Source organism: Macadamia integrifolia, unplaced genomic scaffold (genome assembly GCF_013358625.1).
Source record: "Macadamia integrifolia cultivar HAES 741 unplaced genomic scaffold, SCU_Mint_v3 scaffold1320, whole genome shotgun sequence".
Taxonomy (NCBI): Eukaryota; Viridiplantae; Streptophyta; class Magnoliopsida; order Proteales; family Proteaceae; genus Macadamia; species Macadamia integrifolia.
Genome location: NW_024868158.1, coordinates 126,201 through 144,526, shown reverse-complemented (window position 1 = coordinate 144,526; position 18,326 = coordinate 126,201). Strand labels below are relative to the sequence as shown.

Genomic DNA, 18,326 nt, shown 5'->3' with positions numbered 1-18,326 from the left:
TATGATAAAAGGTATATATAGCTTACTAAATAATGTTAGAAAAGAAGAAAAATAAAAAATAACAATTGGTCGCCTTGTTCCCCTTAAGGCGGGTGCCTTCCCGCCTAAGCGCTTAGACAACCCTACACCGCTTTGGTTTTCCTTAGCACTGTGACAACTATGTCTGAAACCTCAAATTGCATCTTTTTTTTATCAAAGCTAAACCAGTTTGTATTATGGATTCCTATGAAAGGTTTATTTTCTTTCAAAAAGTTCAAGTGAATTGGGAGTACTTGAATAGTTCGTGTAAATCTTGGCGAGTGATGATGACAAGAGGAACTACGAAGTCAGCTGTAGCTGCCCTTGCTTGATTGATTGGATGCTTCATTCGATAAATTGATGTCGAATATTAAGAAATGGACCTCCAACTCTCGGCCTCTTCAAAAGATTTGGGATTCCATCTCCTTTGACATCAAGGAAAAGCTCTCCTTTATCACCTCTACTTGTGTTGACTCCCCAAGGAACAGGCATATTGTTGTCTCTTGGGGACTCCTCTTGGGAACACCAGTGATCTGAATCTGGAACTTTAGGGCAGAGGAAAGAAGAGGGTCTGAAAGTGGAATATTAAAATTAGGATACAGGGTTAAAAACACTGTTCCTACATTCAGAGTTGTCTGGACAGTAGCGATCACGGTATGTTGATACCGCAAAAATTGACTGTTAAGAAGGGCTATGCGTGAAACCACTGGAAGTCCTTTCCTACCATGGAAGGAGAGAGCAAACTTAATAGCACCAAGATGAAGGTGAGTATAACCTTGTTGGATCCACTGAGGGATTAAGTCCAAAGGTATCTCAAGGGTGAAGAGTTGTTCCTTTTCAATAGCTGGAACCTGGAATTGATCAAAGCGAGAAGCCTGAACCAATTCTTTCAGAGGTGGAGCTTTTTTTGGTTTAATGAGTGTTGTCCATTTGGAAGGAGTAGGGGTTTTTAGGAAAACAGTATATGGGTTTAAAAGGGGAGAAGGAGTAGTAGGGATAACCTGATCATCAGGGACATAAGAAAGTTCATACAGGTAATCTAAAGAAGACGAAGAAGAGGATCGAGAGGATGAAGATCGTCGTGGGGAGGAAAAAAGGGAAGAAGAAGGTGAAGCCATGGAAATTCAATGGAGGGGGAAATGGGCATGCTCCAGATCTGAACCATCACCACTCATCAGAGAAACTGAACTAGGTAAGGACACAGCTAGTCGAGGCCGATCAAGAACCCCCCTGATTATAGTACCAGTCTACAAAGCAACCTAAGCCAAAAAGGGCATTGGACGGCATCCTTAGCCTGAAAGCCCAACACGCTCAAGGGGTCCTTTTCTGCCAGAAGGAACCCTCCAAGCCCCCCCTTGAGGGTGTGTAGGCTTTGTGTAATTTTTCTTCTTTTCTTTTCCTCCCCTTGCGACTGTATTTTTTTCTTCTCTTTGGTAATGAATATATTTATTCACCAAAAAAAAAAAGAAAAAAACCAATTGATGTCTGTCATTGTACGTTGGGTGGAAGAACAAGAAGATGAGCCATTGAGGATGGAAGACTAAGTGGCTCCAATTATCTTTGAAGAACCAGCCGTGATCTTTTGGTTGAACTAATCAAATTTGTGCTTCCACATTGCAACTTCAATGATAGATTCCTTGCCTTTGATTTCGTACCATTGGATTGTGGTTTGATTGTTACTTTCATTGGGTCATGGAGAGACATTCTACAAAACTCATGGGAGAGTTTTTCTTAATATCAAGGTAATTGACGCAATAGCACTTCTGTGGACCGGACCGAACCCGTTTGGAAGTCTAGACTGAAAACTGGGTCCAACTATGATTTTGGTTAGTAGGATATTTGGGCATTAATTTGAGTTGATATTGTATTCTTTTATTTTATTATGTTTTATTTTGTTAGGAGTTAGCTATGTAGGGGATTTTCTTTGAGTTAGTTTCCTTTGCTGTTTACTCTCACTCTCTCTTTCCTCTTTTCCCTAGGTTCTGATCTGGTTCCCTTCCTCTCTCTTTCTTTTTTTCTCAGGTACTGCATTTTCTTTGTTCTTCCTTTCTTCAGTTCTCTTCTCTTCGCATCTGATTTTCCCTATTTCCTGTTTGTTCTTCTTCAATTTTCTTCCATCTATCTCTTGTTCCGGTCTTGCCCCATTTTTTTTGCTCTGCTTTACCAGTACCTACGGCTCGCATGTGATGGATCAATCTCCCTAAGTTCTGTCCCTCTCACACTGAGATTGTGGACCCAGGTTGCCCCTTCATATGTGATTCAACCCCCAAGGTCTAAGCCTGAAAATCCCTTTTTATCTAAAGAATCAAACCTGCTAGCCAAGCTGGTTCTGAACCTACTGCTGGTGGTACTTTCTTGGAGGTCATTCTGTTTGGACTAACTATTGGATTTATCAACACCGGATTTTCGGACGGTATTCAATGGCGATTCATCCCTAAAACTCCAGCCCAATTGAGTCATGTCCTCGAGTTCTCCTTTTTGAAGTAGCTTTTTCTCCATCGCTGGCTTGCTGTCTAGAGGTTGATGGCAACCTCAAATCATGGGTTGTTCTTATTAACTTTCACTTTGTGATTTCTATAAATGCCCCTCCCCTTTGTAATTAATTCAGTTTACACCCATGAGTTGGTTTAATTCTAAGTTTGGTCTTGCCCTTTGATTCTAATTCCTTTCTCATCCCTGTCTCTTTATCTTCCTAAATAGGCCTTTAAAAGACTGGTTATTTACCAAATTTCTGTTACCATTATCGTTTGAATCGTTGATCATTTGGGTGGGCCTATAAGCAATCCAAACTGGGTTTTTGAAACCCCGGGTTGCATCAATGTTGGTCTCTTTATGGTCATGACCAACTAGGAAAACTTCCGGTTATTGAGTTTCTGATGGTATGACCGACTCTCAGTTCAAGGCAGACCATCCATATGAACATACTCTGCTACAACAGGCTGTATAGCTCTGGACTAAAAAGATCTCGGGAAAAACTATCTTAATTTGACCATCACCTGCTATAATATGCTGCTTGAAGAATCTGTTGGAATTCAATATTCCTTTTCAAAGGCTTCATAAGTCCTACCATCACCTGCTATTTTATGCTGCTTGAAGGAGCTGTTGGAATTCAATATTCTTTTCCATGGGCTGCATCTGTCAGAACTGCCACTGATTTCCCAGTCCAAGCTATGACCCTATTACTCTTTCATATCACTTCTTTGTAGAATTTTGTGGTTGATAGTCATTGATATTGTAATTTCTGTAGATCTTCAAGATGAAAATATCTGTGTTAGTAATGAACCATTGTGGCTAAGTGAGTTCTGTTAATGTGAAACATTTAGGAGTCAACATGTATTTTTTTCAGCATTTGTGCAACACTGCAACCATGGAAAAAAAGGGAGGGTATAAAGAAAGTTGAAAGGGCTCATGCTTTTACTATAAGAAAGACTGGCATATCATCTTTTAACCTTACTCTAATATCTGAGGAGGTTTTACTGGAGATACTATGTTAATCTTCATTTCTATTTCTCCATGAACTTGTCCATCTGAAACTTGTAATCCGCGTGGATTTCTTTTGGCAACTTAAAGATTTAACTATGGATTGATATGGGATTTCTTTAGGTTTCTTGATTTCCTCGTATGGTTGTGGTCTGATTTGGTCTTAAAGATCTTAGATTCCTTGACTACCATTCTTTTGGAGTTTGCCATTCTCCTTATCTATTTATTAGTTTTGTAGTACTCCTAAATTCTTCTATTCTCTTCTGTGCTACCATAAAACATTTTAACTCTTAAATTGTTTACAACATCCTGATGCTTGCTAGATTTCATAGGTCTTGAGGACGTCGACAATGGCCACTACAACAGAGATTGGGATGCCTACACAGACTTTGCCATCATCTTTGGCATTGCCAGGTTCACAACAAAAGAAAGGATCAGCTGTCACTTCTGCTGATTCAAAGCCAAAGAAGAAGATCTGTTGTGCTTGCCCTGACACTAAGAGGCTAAGAGATGAGTGCGTCGTGGAGAATGGTGAAGCAGCTTGCACAAAATGGATTAATGCTCATATTGAATGCCTGCGTGCTGAGGGCTTCAATGTTTGAAATTGAAGATAGCTCAGGTGATAATGAAGCAAAACTGCAAAAGATGAAACAGTCCTTATAGATTGTAAGAAGAGTGTCCTCTACCTGCACTCAGTTAGAATCATCAATCATTTCACTTGTAGTTTGGAATAAAGAAAGAATCAAATGGACTTAATAGTGTACATTCATCTATTTCTTTTGGAATAATGAAATAATTGTGTACATTCACAAATTTCTTTTGGAATATTGAAATAATTGTTGCATGGTTAGACATCAGCCAAAATGCGTGTCAGTACAGAATATTTGTTTGTGTTTCTTTTATCGTGTTAGCTAGAACTAATTAGAGTTAAATTGGCCATTGTTGCAAACCTCAGGACATATGAATATGTCAAACTGATGAACACCAGAGCCATCACACTTTTACCCCATGGCTAGCAGATTTGTGTAAAAGCCACTATAGTCTTGACAGTTTTAACAGGGACAACCGGCGGAGGTGCACGTTAACAGTTTTGAGTCTTAAAATTCATGTTGGCACTTTCTACTTCATTTGGATCAACTTTGATCTGTCCTTCGTCAAGCCTGATAGATCTGGACTTGCCCCTTTCCAGTTTGACATACCATGATAGGGTATGCTTCCCCCCCTCCCCCCTTCCTTTCACCCCTAGTGCTTTAACATTCGGTGTGTTTTTAGCTGGGTGATGAGGATTGGGGACCTCAATCACCAAGGCCTTTGAAATTTCCAATAAGCTTTTGTTTGATTTTATTTATTTGTTTTGAACTCTCTTTCCAACATTTTTCATTAATCATTGTAGTCAATATGATTGATCTACTGATCAGGCACTGAAATGATTTATGAAGCTTAAGGCCCAATATTCTCCAAAAGGGTTTGGAGCTTCTGCTCAGTCTCTTTAATCTCCGAGGGTAGGAGCTGCTTCAATTTGTTTATTTGAATTTGAGAGTGATGACAAGCAGGTTGGCTTCAAATCTGTTTTAAACCTTAGCACCACCTGAAGTCTAAAAGTGGTCATTTGTTATCTCTTATTTCCCCCCTCCTCTGGCTCCCATTGTGCTCTGCATGCCTGCTGACTTGGTTGATAAGTCAATATGGCGTTTCAGAAAACATACATGGTCCTTACAGGGTGTTCTGGAAAGGATCATGGGAAATTTCGGTTCGATCATCAGTTGTATCTTGTAGAAGAATAGTTCTTCAAGTAGGAATTTTAAGATAATGGGGAATTTACTATCACTACCCTATACTTCGCCTATATTTACTGAAATTCTCCTACCTTTTACCCATTTTTTTTTATTTTTTATATTCCCCTGCTTTTTGACTTTTACATCTTCTCTCCTTCTCTTTTTAAATACCCAGATTTCCCTCATTTTCAATTTTTACCTATAATTTTTTTCAAATGGACTGATTTAGAACATATTTTTACTAATCCAATAAAACAGCCAATTGGCTTGTCCTTCCATTATTACCTAGTTCAAATGTTTGTTCATCCAAAAAAAAAAAATTATTGTTTTGTTTGTTGAAATTCAAACTCTTCCTCTTGGCTCCCCATACTATTATTATTATTATTATTATTATTATTATTATTATTATTTTATCTTTTTTTCTTCTTTAAATGCATATTAGTATTGAACCACTTAAAGATATTGCTTATTTATTATTATTATTAGTATTTTTTTTTTAAATTTTATCTTATCCATCATCAAGTTTATTGTTTATTTATTAAATTTTTTCTTTTTCCCATCCATCATCATGAGTTTAGTAATCTATTTTTTTTAATGGTATTTGCTTGGTATGGGTCTCAATCGATGCTAATTCGGACGTATCGATCTCAATGTTACATTCTCCATTAGGGTTGTGATGCATGGTTTTAAGGATAAAGAATTAATTAAAAATTCAATAAGAGTATTGGATATGTATCGTTCTAAACAAATACTGATATGGATCACTTAATCATTCCATAGTGAAAAGAGATTTAAATTCATGAGAACTCGCCACTCTCTAATGGAGGAATGAGACCCATGTAAAGTTGTGATTTTCATTCCCAATCAATTTTAAAAAAGAAGTTTAATAAGTTACAGGTGAAAATAAGGGTAATTTGGGTATTTAAAAAGAGCAGGAGAAAAAGAGATGTAAAACTCCAAAAACAAGGGAGTATAAGGAAAAAAAAGTAAAAGATAGAGGAGTTTTAGTAAATATAAGCCAATTGTAGGGGAGTGATAGTAAATTTCCCTAAGACAATAGAAGTATGGGGTGAGAGATAAGAGTTTTTACTTACAACTGGTCTATTTAAGGGTTTGGCACTCAGCCTATACCTTTTTGCATCAGTTATGGATGAGTTACATGTAGAAGAAAGCTTTGAAATTTTAGTGCTTTGGTGTAAGATGGATCAAAACATAATAAATAGTGTATTCCCATAAAAATAAAAACAGAAGAATATGAGAATGATGACAGACTTACGTCTGTGTTTATTATTTAATTTATCTTGGTTTTAATCATATTGGTTAGAAAGATTGAAGAGAGTGTTTCACAATTAGAGTGGGTGAAGATGATAAGATTCCTATATAAAATAAAAAAGATGATATGATAGAAAGATTGTCCATTCTTGTCTGAATGTTTTGATCTACATTTGCAAAAAATGAATAGGTTAAAGATGGGTAACTGGTAAGACTGAAGAAATAGAGGCAGAGGAGTATAACAGGTGATGGGGAGAAAGAACATTATTTGAGATGGTTAGAATGTGGAAGATGATTAAGTGACTGCATCAAATGGAATGAGTGATGTGGTGGGAGCTGGAAGGGCGTAAAGGATCCTTCAGCCCTTATTTATTGCTTAAAAAATTTAGTGGTTCGTCCTTAATCCTTGCATGCATGACCATTAAAGGGACCAATAGAAGCGATCTGTCTCATGTGATGGAACCATCGGATGAGACTTGTCAGTTCTGTGAATATACTTTCACAGATGTTTTGGCTATGCCTACACGTACATGTGAGGATTCAACATCTGTCCATTTCCTATTATTTAATGGCAGAAGAGAGGTATATATGAAAGCAGAAGGGATAAGTATTGGATCCTCACTTCAAATGTATATCTATGTGAACATATGTATAGAGGATCCATTCTCCCCTTCATTGGTATCACATCACATGTAAACAAAGGCATCCTCATTCGTATCAGCAAAAGGGATAAATCATGGATCCTCACTACTTGTATGTATTTCCTTGCACCAACTATCCACCTGGAAGACAACTCTGAGCACATGTTTCAAGTGTGGCCTCTCATGTGTCTTAAGGCACCCTCACTTCCCCCCACTCTTTAGTAGTAATAGTCAAAGTCTTATTTATATGGCACTCTTAGATGGGTAGATAGAAAAAAAGAAAAATAAAAAAACAAAGGGAATTAATAAAGCATAAAGATTTGAGGGAAAAATAAATAGAAAAAATAGAAAGGTAAGATAGTTTCAACAAATCCGTCTAATAGGAGGCAGATTTTATTCCATTTGAGTGGCGGCGGGACAATGGCCTTGCCTAATATTTGCTCTAGCATTTTGCTTGATGGCAGCCAATGTGGCTGCATTTAAGCCTTACTTCTCTCGCTCAGAAGATCATGTTGAAGAAAAGGAGAAGGACCCACCTCACAAGTATCACAAGGATCTACCACCAGAGGAGCATTTGTTTCATCCCTGGCACGATAAGTCACCTCCATACTACTACAAGTCTCCGCCACCTCCATCCCAATCCCCACCGCCTCCTTACTACTATAAATCGCCACCACCACCATCTCCATCACCTCCACCATCACCAGCTCCACCACCTCCTTATTACTACAAATCACCACCCCCACCATCACCATCCCTTCCTCCTCCATACTACTATAAGTCCCCACCTCCACCATCTCCATCACCTCCTCCTCCATACTATTACAAGTCTCCACCTCCACCGTCACCTTCCCCACCTCCTCCTTATTAGTACAAGTCACCACCTCCACCGTCACCTTCCCCACCTCCTCCTTACTATTACAAGTCACCACCTCCACCATCACCATCTCCACCTCCTTATTACTACAAATCACCACCCCCACCATCACCATCTCTTCCTCCACCATACTACTACAAGTCACCACCTCCACAATCGCCATCCCCTCATCTATACTACTATAAGTCACCACCTCCACCATCACCATCACCATCTCTACCACCTCCTTATTACTATAAATCACCACCCCCACCATCGCCATCCCCTCCTCCTCCATACTACTATAAGTCCCCACCTCCACCATCACCATCCCCACCTCCTTATTATTATAAATCTCCCCCTCCACCATCACCTTCCCTACCTCCACCATCACTGTCTCCACCTCCTCCTTATTACTACAAATCACCACCCCCACCATCACCATCTCCTCCACCTCCATAGTACTACAAGTCACCACCTCCAACATCACCATCCCCACCACCTGCTTATTACAACAAATCACCACCCCCACCATCGCCATCACCATCGCCATCCCCTCCATACTACTATAAGTCCCCACCTCCACCATCTCTATCACCTCCTCCTTCATATTATTAAAAGTCTCCACCTCCACCGCCACCTCCACCATCACCTTCCCCACCTCCACCATCACCATCTCCACCTCCTCCTTATTACTACAAATCACCACCCCCACCATCACCATCCCCTCCTCCTCCATACTACTACAAGTCACCACCTCCACCATCACCATCCCCACCACCTCCATACTATTACAAGTCTCCTCCTCCACCATCACCTTCCCCACCTCCTCCTTACAACTACAAGTCACCACCCCCTCCATCTTCATCTCCTCCTCCATATTACTGCAAGTCTCCACCTCCACCATCACCATCCCCACCCCCACCTCCTCCATATTACTAAAAATCCCCACCTCCACCATCTCCATCACCCCCTCCTCCATACTATTATTATAAATAACTACCTCCACCATCTTCTTCTCATCGTACCCCATACTTCTTTCTATAAGTCATCGCCTCCACCACCATAATATTACAAATCCCCACCTCTGCCTTCTTTATAGCCTCCACCACCATATTACTACTACTATTTTCTTCCTCAATCCCCTCAATAGTCCTCCATATTACTATAAATTACCTCCATCACCTTTCCTACCTCCTCCATATTGACACTATTTTCTGCCTCTTCTGTGTTACCACAAGTGCCCTCTACACCAGGCTGTTCATTATCTCACATAGGTTACAAGAAATCTCTAAGCCTTGAAGAAGCTCCCATTCCTTCTCCTCCAAGTCGCCTTCACTTCCCAAATTCTGTTAAATGAAAATGGAGGTCGCAGGAGTCATTTTTGCAGTCAACTAGCAGGCAAGGTGGATTCAAGAGTAAAAAGTCATACATGGCAATTATCACTTTTTAATATATTTTTTTTCATTTATTTAACATATTTTATCTCTTTCCTTCGTAACAATAAGATATTTCTAAGAAAATTGCATACTTTTCAATCAATTTAATTAGGTCTTTCGCCACGTACTTTTTTCTTTCTGGTTCACTGTGGTAGTGATTGCTCTCATATTTTATTTTGATGCGAGTAATGCAGTTCTACACAATCCTTTAAAGAAGTGAAAATCTTCTTATTATCACCATATGAGGTGATAAATGCTTTGTAAACTTATCTTTTTCTTGTCTCATGGAAGATTGATGTGGTAAATTCAACCATTAGATTTCTTGAGGGTGGTCTAGATTAACCACATATCAAATTTTGTCTCAAATTCAATAATTTCCTCTTTTTTTTTAAGATTGATGTGGCACCATTTTTGTCGAATTATTTTGATTGGGAAAAAACTTGACATTTGAATAGAAGACCGTGGCATAAAAAATTTAGCCCATAAGTTTCCCCGTGAAAATAATAAATGGTTACAAAAAGCAAATGTCAACAACGTGATGATAACAAGTAAAACCCTAATCAACAGTGGAATATTTCGCAGTTCAAACAGACTCTCTGAAGGTTGCTTTAATCAATACTTTGGAGTTCTGACAACTTTTATGCTGAATTCAAGGCCTCTTTCATTTTTGTCCAATATGCCAAGGAAAAAGTTGACCAACGTCTATGTATTGAAAGTGATTCAAAAGCTATGGTTGTTAGTATCATCAACAAATCCATTCCTTGGACTTTCTTACGGCAGTGGAGTCATTACTTGCCATTTTATCTTCGATCCATTGGAGAATTCACATCGCTATAGAAAAGGGAATGGTGCAGCTGATATTCTTGCTAAGAAGGGAGCCTCTCTTCAAATTTCTAATTATTGGACTGTTCAATGCCCTTCTTTTATTTCCTATGAAATATTTTGGGATTGTAATGACTAACCTTGATATCTGTTTGATCCATGAAGATAAGGTATCTATGTAGCTATTTGACTTTTGCTTGAGGTTTCTACTTATGACAATGTCGAAGGTAGACACTTAAAGCAAATTAGTGTAATCTTTTATTTTGCTGATGGCAATGAAGGTGACACTTAAGATTATTTGTTGTTCATGTAATGAATTGTCTGGGAATCCCTAGACGTTAAACATGTAAATTTCATATTCTTTAACATATATTGTATCAGCAAATGATTTTATTAGAAAAGAATGAAAAGAATAACTTGGCTTACGTACATTTTCAGCATTACCATTAACAGACAGAAAAAATGATAAATATAGAAGATGATAACTCATTCGAACAGAAAACGAGACCTCTATTGGGCATCCATATTAATATCATTTAAAATAAAATTAAGAGTCACTTCCCATATTATGGCTGAAGCTCTCAAGGATCTTGCATACTTTGCCATCCTATATCAGATGCCAGCCTATCGGCTACTGAATGGAAATTCTTTCACAGAAGGCGAGATCTTAAACCTTTGCAGTCAAGGGAAATTTTATGGGACTTTTAGTGAAGACCTAGATTTTGTTTTATGTAATTTTGATTATTTTTTCCTACAATGCCTTGGAGTATCGATGGCTATGCTGTAGGAGGAGCCATGCTCAGGTTTTCTTTGAAATTTCATCTGATACTTAGACTGGTATGGTCTGACACCACATTGATATGAACATATCAATATTGATATTGCCAGACCAATATGGCCTCCGATACCAATACATATAACTTTGCTTCACATAAAGGTCAAAAGATGAAGCCCAAACCCGCTAAAGTATGTGAAATTGGGCTTATATTTCTGTCCGGCCCCAGCCCATATCTTGTTTTAGAATCAAGGGCAACAAAAAGTAGCCCTAGAGCTGCCTTATGGTTGTTTTGGTTTTAGAATAATACATGTCCTTTGAGGACCCCTTGAAGATGGTCCCCTTGGCATTTTATGGTGGAAGTTTCCTTGATTGCCCATCAATAAACAATCCCTTTCCACGCTAGTCCAAATATCTTTCCCATGTAGAGGTATCACGCCTAAAATATGTTGAGAATTCACCTTTTATATATTTTGGGCGACTTCAATTTAAATATTGAAAGTACTAGCTAGGACAAGTCCTCACATGGTGGGTCATGCAATGGAAATGAGATCCAACGTTTTAGATGTGGCTAATCTAATGGGAGCAGGGTTATAATTGGAACTAGCCGATCCAGATTCCAATTCAAGGGCCGGGGTTGAAGATTGATAAGATTTGGTATTGATGACCATTGATTCCGATACTTGGGCGATTCATCAATCTGATTCCTGATTTTTCAAACATTGAATGGGAGGGCTTCCCTCGCAATACTTCTACGTATGTTTTGTAGTTTTTTTATTTTTCTATGGAAAAATGATTGACATACTATTGGTAGTACACGTCCTTTCACAATTTGACACTCTCTTTCTCCTCCTTGACGATGTGGCTAGCTTCCCATGTATATGCATGGTGAGACAGTCACTTCTATGTGCGTATGATTTGGTGTAAAATATGCCAATATACACGGATGTCTAACCAAACATACAAGTGGCTTAAAAAAAGGCTTCTTTGATAAGTCAAATTGAGTAATTTCTCCCTTTCACCCTTTATATCATACACTGGATCGGTATGATCCAATTTGAGTTCTAAGACTATGTTGATCATCTAGCAGATTTAATCTGTTCTCAATTTACACCATGGCAGTTGGGATAAAGTCTAGGTTTGAAACAAAAATGCTCAAAAACAATGAAAAAAGTATTTCATATTATGTATAAGAAATTTTCATATATTGTATTCCACAGAGGATAACATATAATGTATTACAATGAATGATAATTAAGATTGTTTGATTACATATGACAAGTTCAGGTCACCATCAACCACCAAACCCCTTAGTTGGGTCCGGTGAAAAAAAAAAGTTAAATATCTTAAAGACTCCAGAATCCATCAGACTTGATGAGTGGTCTAAAGTGTCAGACTCAAAAGCTCTATTCTTCAAGAGAGTGCTTGGATTCAACTAACAATTCTTGACATCTTGGATATCTTTTATGATTATTTCCTATTAAAAAATAAACTTAAGGTTGTTAGCACGTGGGATAATGGGAAAAAAATATAAAGGATTTTAGAGGGATGATGTTATGGTCAAATGAAGCCTAAAATTTATGAAAGCCTAATCCAAAAAATATGTGATTTCCTATAAAAAATTGTAAATTATAAAAAAAAATAAAAAATATGATTTTAAGATAAAATTTTCCAATTATTTTACATTGAAACTAACAAAGCCTAAATTCATTAGGACATTCTCCTTCTTCTTCTTCTTATTTATTTATTTATTTATTATTTTTTTTTTCTAATACGATCGATAATGCATGCTTTTAAGAGTCAAACAGAATCATTACTGACAACAATTGGATTAATGCAAAAAAACCCCCAACAAAATAGGTTTAAAAAAAAGAAAAAAATTCCAAATCATCAAACATTATTTTATACTTACTTTTTTCATCATTAACTTTATATATCCGATGTCTCATTATTGACCTTAACTTTATTGGTCTGATGTTGCTTATATTATTATTGGTTTCCTCTGATGTCTCACTAGTCTTTACCTTTATTAGCGCCATTTCTAGAATCACATAATATTTTAGAAGGTCATGATATTTATAGCTGAAAATTTCATGCCAATAGGGGGAGGACGGAGAAATTCAATACATGCTTAATTAATGAAAATTAATCATGGGAAATGTCTCTTTGTTCTCATATCAAATGAATGATTGCAATTGTCTAACCAGAAGAATATGATTTAGCATGCACAAAAATTCTCTACAGGGAGGCAATGAGCGGTAATGAGGATTCAACGGTTGGGATGCATGTTGGGGCCCTCCTAGCCGTTGGATCCTCACTGCCACTCACCACAGAGGATTACTAAAATGTAGGTTGTTGTGGAGGAGACACTAGTAACTCGTCACACTATATCGTTGATGCTTGTATAATAACCCCCTTAGCTCCTAGTTTTTCCAAGCTGACCCAGCTTCAAAATATGATTTTTGTCAAATTGGGCTGGGCTAGATACGACCTTGTACCCATAAGATTAGTTGTAACCATGTAAAAGCAGTGGCTCTGTTTCGTTGCAAGAAAATTCTATTATTTCCATTGGCTCCGTTTGGTTGCAAGAGGAATTAAAGAGAAGAGAAGTGAAATTTTCATACTCAAAATAGAAATATTTGTAATCATTATCCCATATGACTATATCATCAATTTAAAATTATTCCATAGTTGATTATTAAATTTTACTTTACTTTGTATCCAAAACTCTTTGCTATAATACGTAAAATAAAAATTACATGTAAAATGTATCGTTATTAATATAGTTAAGAAAATGAAGTAATTTATACAATTGCATGGGATCACATGGAGTAATGATTATAGAAGTATTCTTTTTAAGTATGAAAATATCACTTTTCTTCCCCTTATATATCCCTTGAAACAAATAGCCTTAGGGAGTAAAATATATTTTAGGTATTTGATTGAAAAAAATCCCCACATTGACAGTGTTGGGATCCTTTTCCCACGCCCTCTCACATCTTGGTCATGTGGGGTTCCTATAACACATTGTTCCCTCCTTGACCATATGGGTCCCTTATTGACAAAATCGATTCCCACATCATGATTGGTGTGGTGTAAGAGATTCCTTCCACACTAGTGGTGTGGAGACCCCTCTTCCAGGAGATTTATATGTGAAACTGCCAAGAGACCGAGGGGGAGGGATGAATAAGGCCAGGCATAGACAAGGACCTCAAGGCCCTATATTGTAAAACATTGTTGCACATAAGTGATCTACTCTCTCCCGGCAGTTGAGCTGCCATTTTGACTTTGTGGTACCATTTAAAAAATTTGTAGACCCTTAAATCCCTTCTAATTAATTGTATTCAAACTTTTGACTATCAAAATATGTTAATAGAACATCAAGCATCATTAAAAGGGATAAGACTACTAATACATAAGAGTAATGACAAAGTGACATAATAGTTTCCAGGTTAACAGTAGGATTTTAGGAAAGTAATACACACAAAGAAGAAAGAACAGAGTTTGGATCAGCTCCCTATACAAGAGGGATTTATGTAGGATTTCATGAGGATATGTGTCCTTTTGTTTTCATAAATGCCCTTCACATATTATCAAGAGCAATTATTGCGACCTGCATAGAAGAAAAAAGACATGTGCCATCATAAGACCACACGTGAAGAGTTGCTACTCTCCACATACAAGGAGTTGTTGTGGACTCAAAAGAAGCATATTCAAAGATAATAGACATGAGCTTGGAGCCGGGGCTCTGATTAGCACATTTATGTATGAAATCTAAGTAGAAAAACATGCATTTTTTATATATTTAGAATGGAGCTATCTTGAGTTTTACTTTCTTTTTACAGATTTTGTATTTTAAAGGTCTTAAGTATTATCGAGCGTCATATCTCTCTAACAACAACTACCTAGTGTAGTTGGTGAGCTATGGTGTGTAAAATTCCCTTGCTCACCAGGAGGTCTCAAGTTTGAAACTCATGGTTCTCTTTTTTTTGGAAAGCACTAAGGGCATGGAGGAGATTTTTACATCAAATTAGAAGATTGATCAAATCTTTAAAGCAAGGAAAATCGTGGGAGGGGTTTCTTGCACAAGAAGAGAAAAAAAAATGAGAAATAAATTTTATCAAAATCTTCTCTCTCCTCCACATCATCACCAAAAGATTGTTCAAATCACACAAAGCAAGAAGAAAAATCGGCCAACAAGTGTTCTGCACAAGATTTGAAGAGAGGGAAAAAAAAAAAGAAGAGAAAAATAAATAAATAAAAAATAAAAGAGAAAAGAAAATAAGCAAAAAAAAAAAAAAATTATAGGAAATTTGTCCAAGTTTATTTCTCTCCTCTCTACTCCATCTTAGCACTTTTGGTCTCAAAATATCTCACCTATCAATTGTGGGTTTTTCCCTTTTAGGAAAGAGAAATTTGTTACCCTACCTCCCCATTCCTTATAAATACATCTCATGTAAGAGGGAGTGGACACTTCATTCTTCTTCTAGGTTTTTTTTTTTAAGTTGTTCTCTCTCTCTCTCTCTCTCTTTAGTCTTAGTTTTTCTTTGTTTTTGCTTTAATCACTTCTGTAATAGTTTTTTTTATTTCAATTAATGCAAGCACTCTTTTATTTTTATTCAAACTTTTATGTTTATAATTTATGCAATTGAATTGTAATTTTTAAGTTATAGTTCTAGGCTTAGATCTAGGTGATAAGATCATGAGCCGTGGAGCATCTCTTTTTTTTCAAGTTCAGTTTTTTTTTTTTTTTTTTTTTTTCAAGATTTGTTATCTTCAGGCCTAGAAATTTCAGATTTGGTTCATTCCAGATTTGGTTTTTAGGGTTGGCAGCATCTCAAATCCCCCAAGCTCTCAAGTTCAAGCATTGATTCAGGTAGGTAGGCTTCTTCAATAGTCTTCTCTCCCCCCTCTCATTTCCTCTTCTAACTACCCTTTCTTTCTTAATTTAGGATTTTAATTTCAGTCGTTACATTATTGCTTTCCCTTTCCCCCAAGATTCATGGCTAGTGTATGTGTTGGCTTTGCCCCTCATAGCCATAGAACCATCATTTTATTATTTTTATTTTAATTGCCTCTCTTTCCCTACAGCAAAGTAGAGTAACCCTTGCAAGAGTTACTCTCTGGTCAAGTAGAGAAGCTCATATTATGATGCATCCCTCGGGCTAAGCAGAGAAACTTACTTGTGAGTCTCTCTCTAACTTTATCCCTTTTCTTTTACTTTATTTTTATTTCAGCATTTTTTCCTTCATTGCTTTTTAATTGCATTGGTTGTTTATTTTCAGTTATTTATTTATTTAATTTTAATTGCCTGACTTGCGTATTTAAATTCTTAGATGACAAATGATTAGGATTTTATTTTAAATACATATGTTTAGGACGGTAGTTATAATTAGATCATAACCATTAATCGGTTCACTTTTGCATTATTAAAAGAAGTCAAGAATAAAGTAGCTGCTCTCCCTGTGTTCGACCCGTAGCTACACTGATCTGTACGCTTGCAGTTACATTTTAAATTCTAATAAGTTTTTGGCGCTGTTGCCGGGGAGATAGTTCCATGCTATTTTTTGCTTTCTTTTGGTAAATCGGAGTACTTTATTTACTTTGTTTTGTTTTTCTTTTTCTTCTATTGAATTCTTAAGAAGAACAACTTGCAATAATAGTTGTATCGGTTGAGGTCGCCAAGCCTAACAGTATGATAAAGACAGGTTTCGACCTGTAGTAGTACCTCAGGAATTGACCTGAGCAACCTCGGATCCCTGCCGGTAAGCTCAAAAAAAAAAAAAAAAAAAAAAAAAATCAAAACCAACAAAAATAAAAAATAATAAAAAAAAAAGTTTTTCTTTCCATTCTTTTGTGTTTGTCTTACTCTAGTTGTGGGTAGTTTTCTGTTGCATGACTGTCAGGTGGATACGTAATACTAAGAATTGGTTAGAAAGAAGAGATCCAATAAATAGTGACCCTATACGTTTGCTGTCTTTAAAACCTTTTAATATGGGAGACCAAAAACAAAACCTTTCACCTAAGTCTCTGAAAAATAGGTTCTACCCAACTAGAATAGCCCAACTTTCATGCATAATTCTACCACAAGCCCAGGGCAATAATTTTGAGCTCAAATCTCAATACATCACTATGTTACCCCACTTCAATGGGCAGACCTTTGAGGTTGCATACCTATTTCTAAGGGAATTTGAAGAGGTATGTGTTCTAATTAAGATCCAACAACTTTCTAATGATGCTATTAAGCTTAAGTTCATCACTTTTGCATTAAAAGACCAAGCTAAGAAGTGTTTGTATGGGTTACCCATAAATTTCATAACCACATAGGAGAAATTCACAGTTGCCTTCCTTAAGAAGTTTTTCCCAACTCACAAGACCAATAAGTTTTTCCCAACTTTTATCAATAGTTGTATAGATAACATTTCAAATGTGTGTTCCTATACATATATTTATGTTTATGCATGCACTGCTTTCGCACTACCATGATATTGAAAAGTCATTTATGAATGACGTAAGTAGAAAATTAATGATATTTTGTGCTTGCATGTCATATTTGGAACATCCTATGATGAATGGATGATATTGGAATTAAAATGGGTGTAAGCTTCCACACATGCTTAGCTGCATAATAAATTTTCAGGAAACCATGAAAGGATTGGGTGGAATCCACCAAAGTGGCACATCTTATTCTTCCATGATTTTTCATAGGGGAGAAAATTTGGTGAAATTTGCCCAAAAGGTGATGTCACTCAAATTAAAGAAATGACAGTAACCTAGAGGTTCTTAAGCCCAAAGGTGAAGGGATCTCGAAAGTTATTGTTTTTTTCACAGTCAATATGGATTTGCCAGAGGACCAGTGCATTCTTAACCCAAAGGATATGAATGTAATTACGGTTGTGACTCTTATATGTTTTTTTATTTTTTATTTTTTTATGTCCTAATGACACATTTAAATGCATGTTCCTATACACAGATATTATCTCCAATGAATAAAACATGATAGGATTGAGTGAAATCCACCAAAATGGTACATTCAATTTGATTGAGTCTTTTTCAACAGTAAATATGACATTTTTCCAAAGGTGATGTTATCACATGTTAGAAAAGGACATTGGCTTAGGAGTTCTTTTGCCCAAAGGTGATTGAATTTTTAAAAGTTGGTGTTCGTTTCACAGTTAATACAAGAAATAAGAGGACCAATGAATCCCTGTCTTAAATGATAGGGATACAGTTTCAGTTACAATTCTT

The 18,326-nt window shown here is 36.8% G+C and overlaps 1 protein-coding gene and 1 pseudogene across 2 annotated transcripts in view; both read left to right on the top strand.

The window, feature by feature from the left end:
* Window positions 1-4,362, top strand: part of LOC122063415 (cytochrome c oxidase copper chaperone 1-like) — an 11,371-nt gene extending 7,009 nt beyond the window's left edge. The window contains exon 2 of one of the 2 annotated variants that reach the window (XM_042627123.1): window positions 3,831-4,362. In XM_042627123.1, the coding sequence (XP_042483057.1) occupies window positions 3,849-4,100 (252 nt within the window). In that variant the 5' untranslated portion in view covers window positions 3,831-3,848 and the 3' untranslated portion in view covers window positions 4,101-4,362. Of the gene's footprint in view, window positions 1-3,821 lie in introns of both variants that reach the window. The other variant, XM_042627124.1, reaches the window with a different exon arrangement.
* A 3,281-nt stretch (window positions 4,363-7,643) lies between these two features.
* Window positions 7,644-10,638, top strand: LOC122063419 (annotated as a pseudogene).
* The last annotated feature ends 7,688 nt before the right edge of the window (window positions 10,639-18,326 follow it).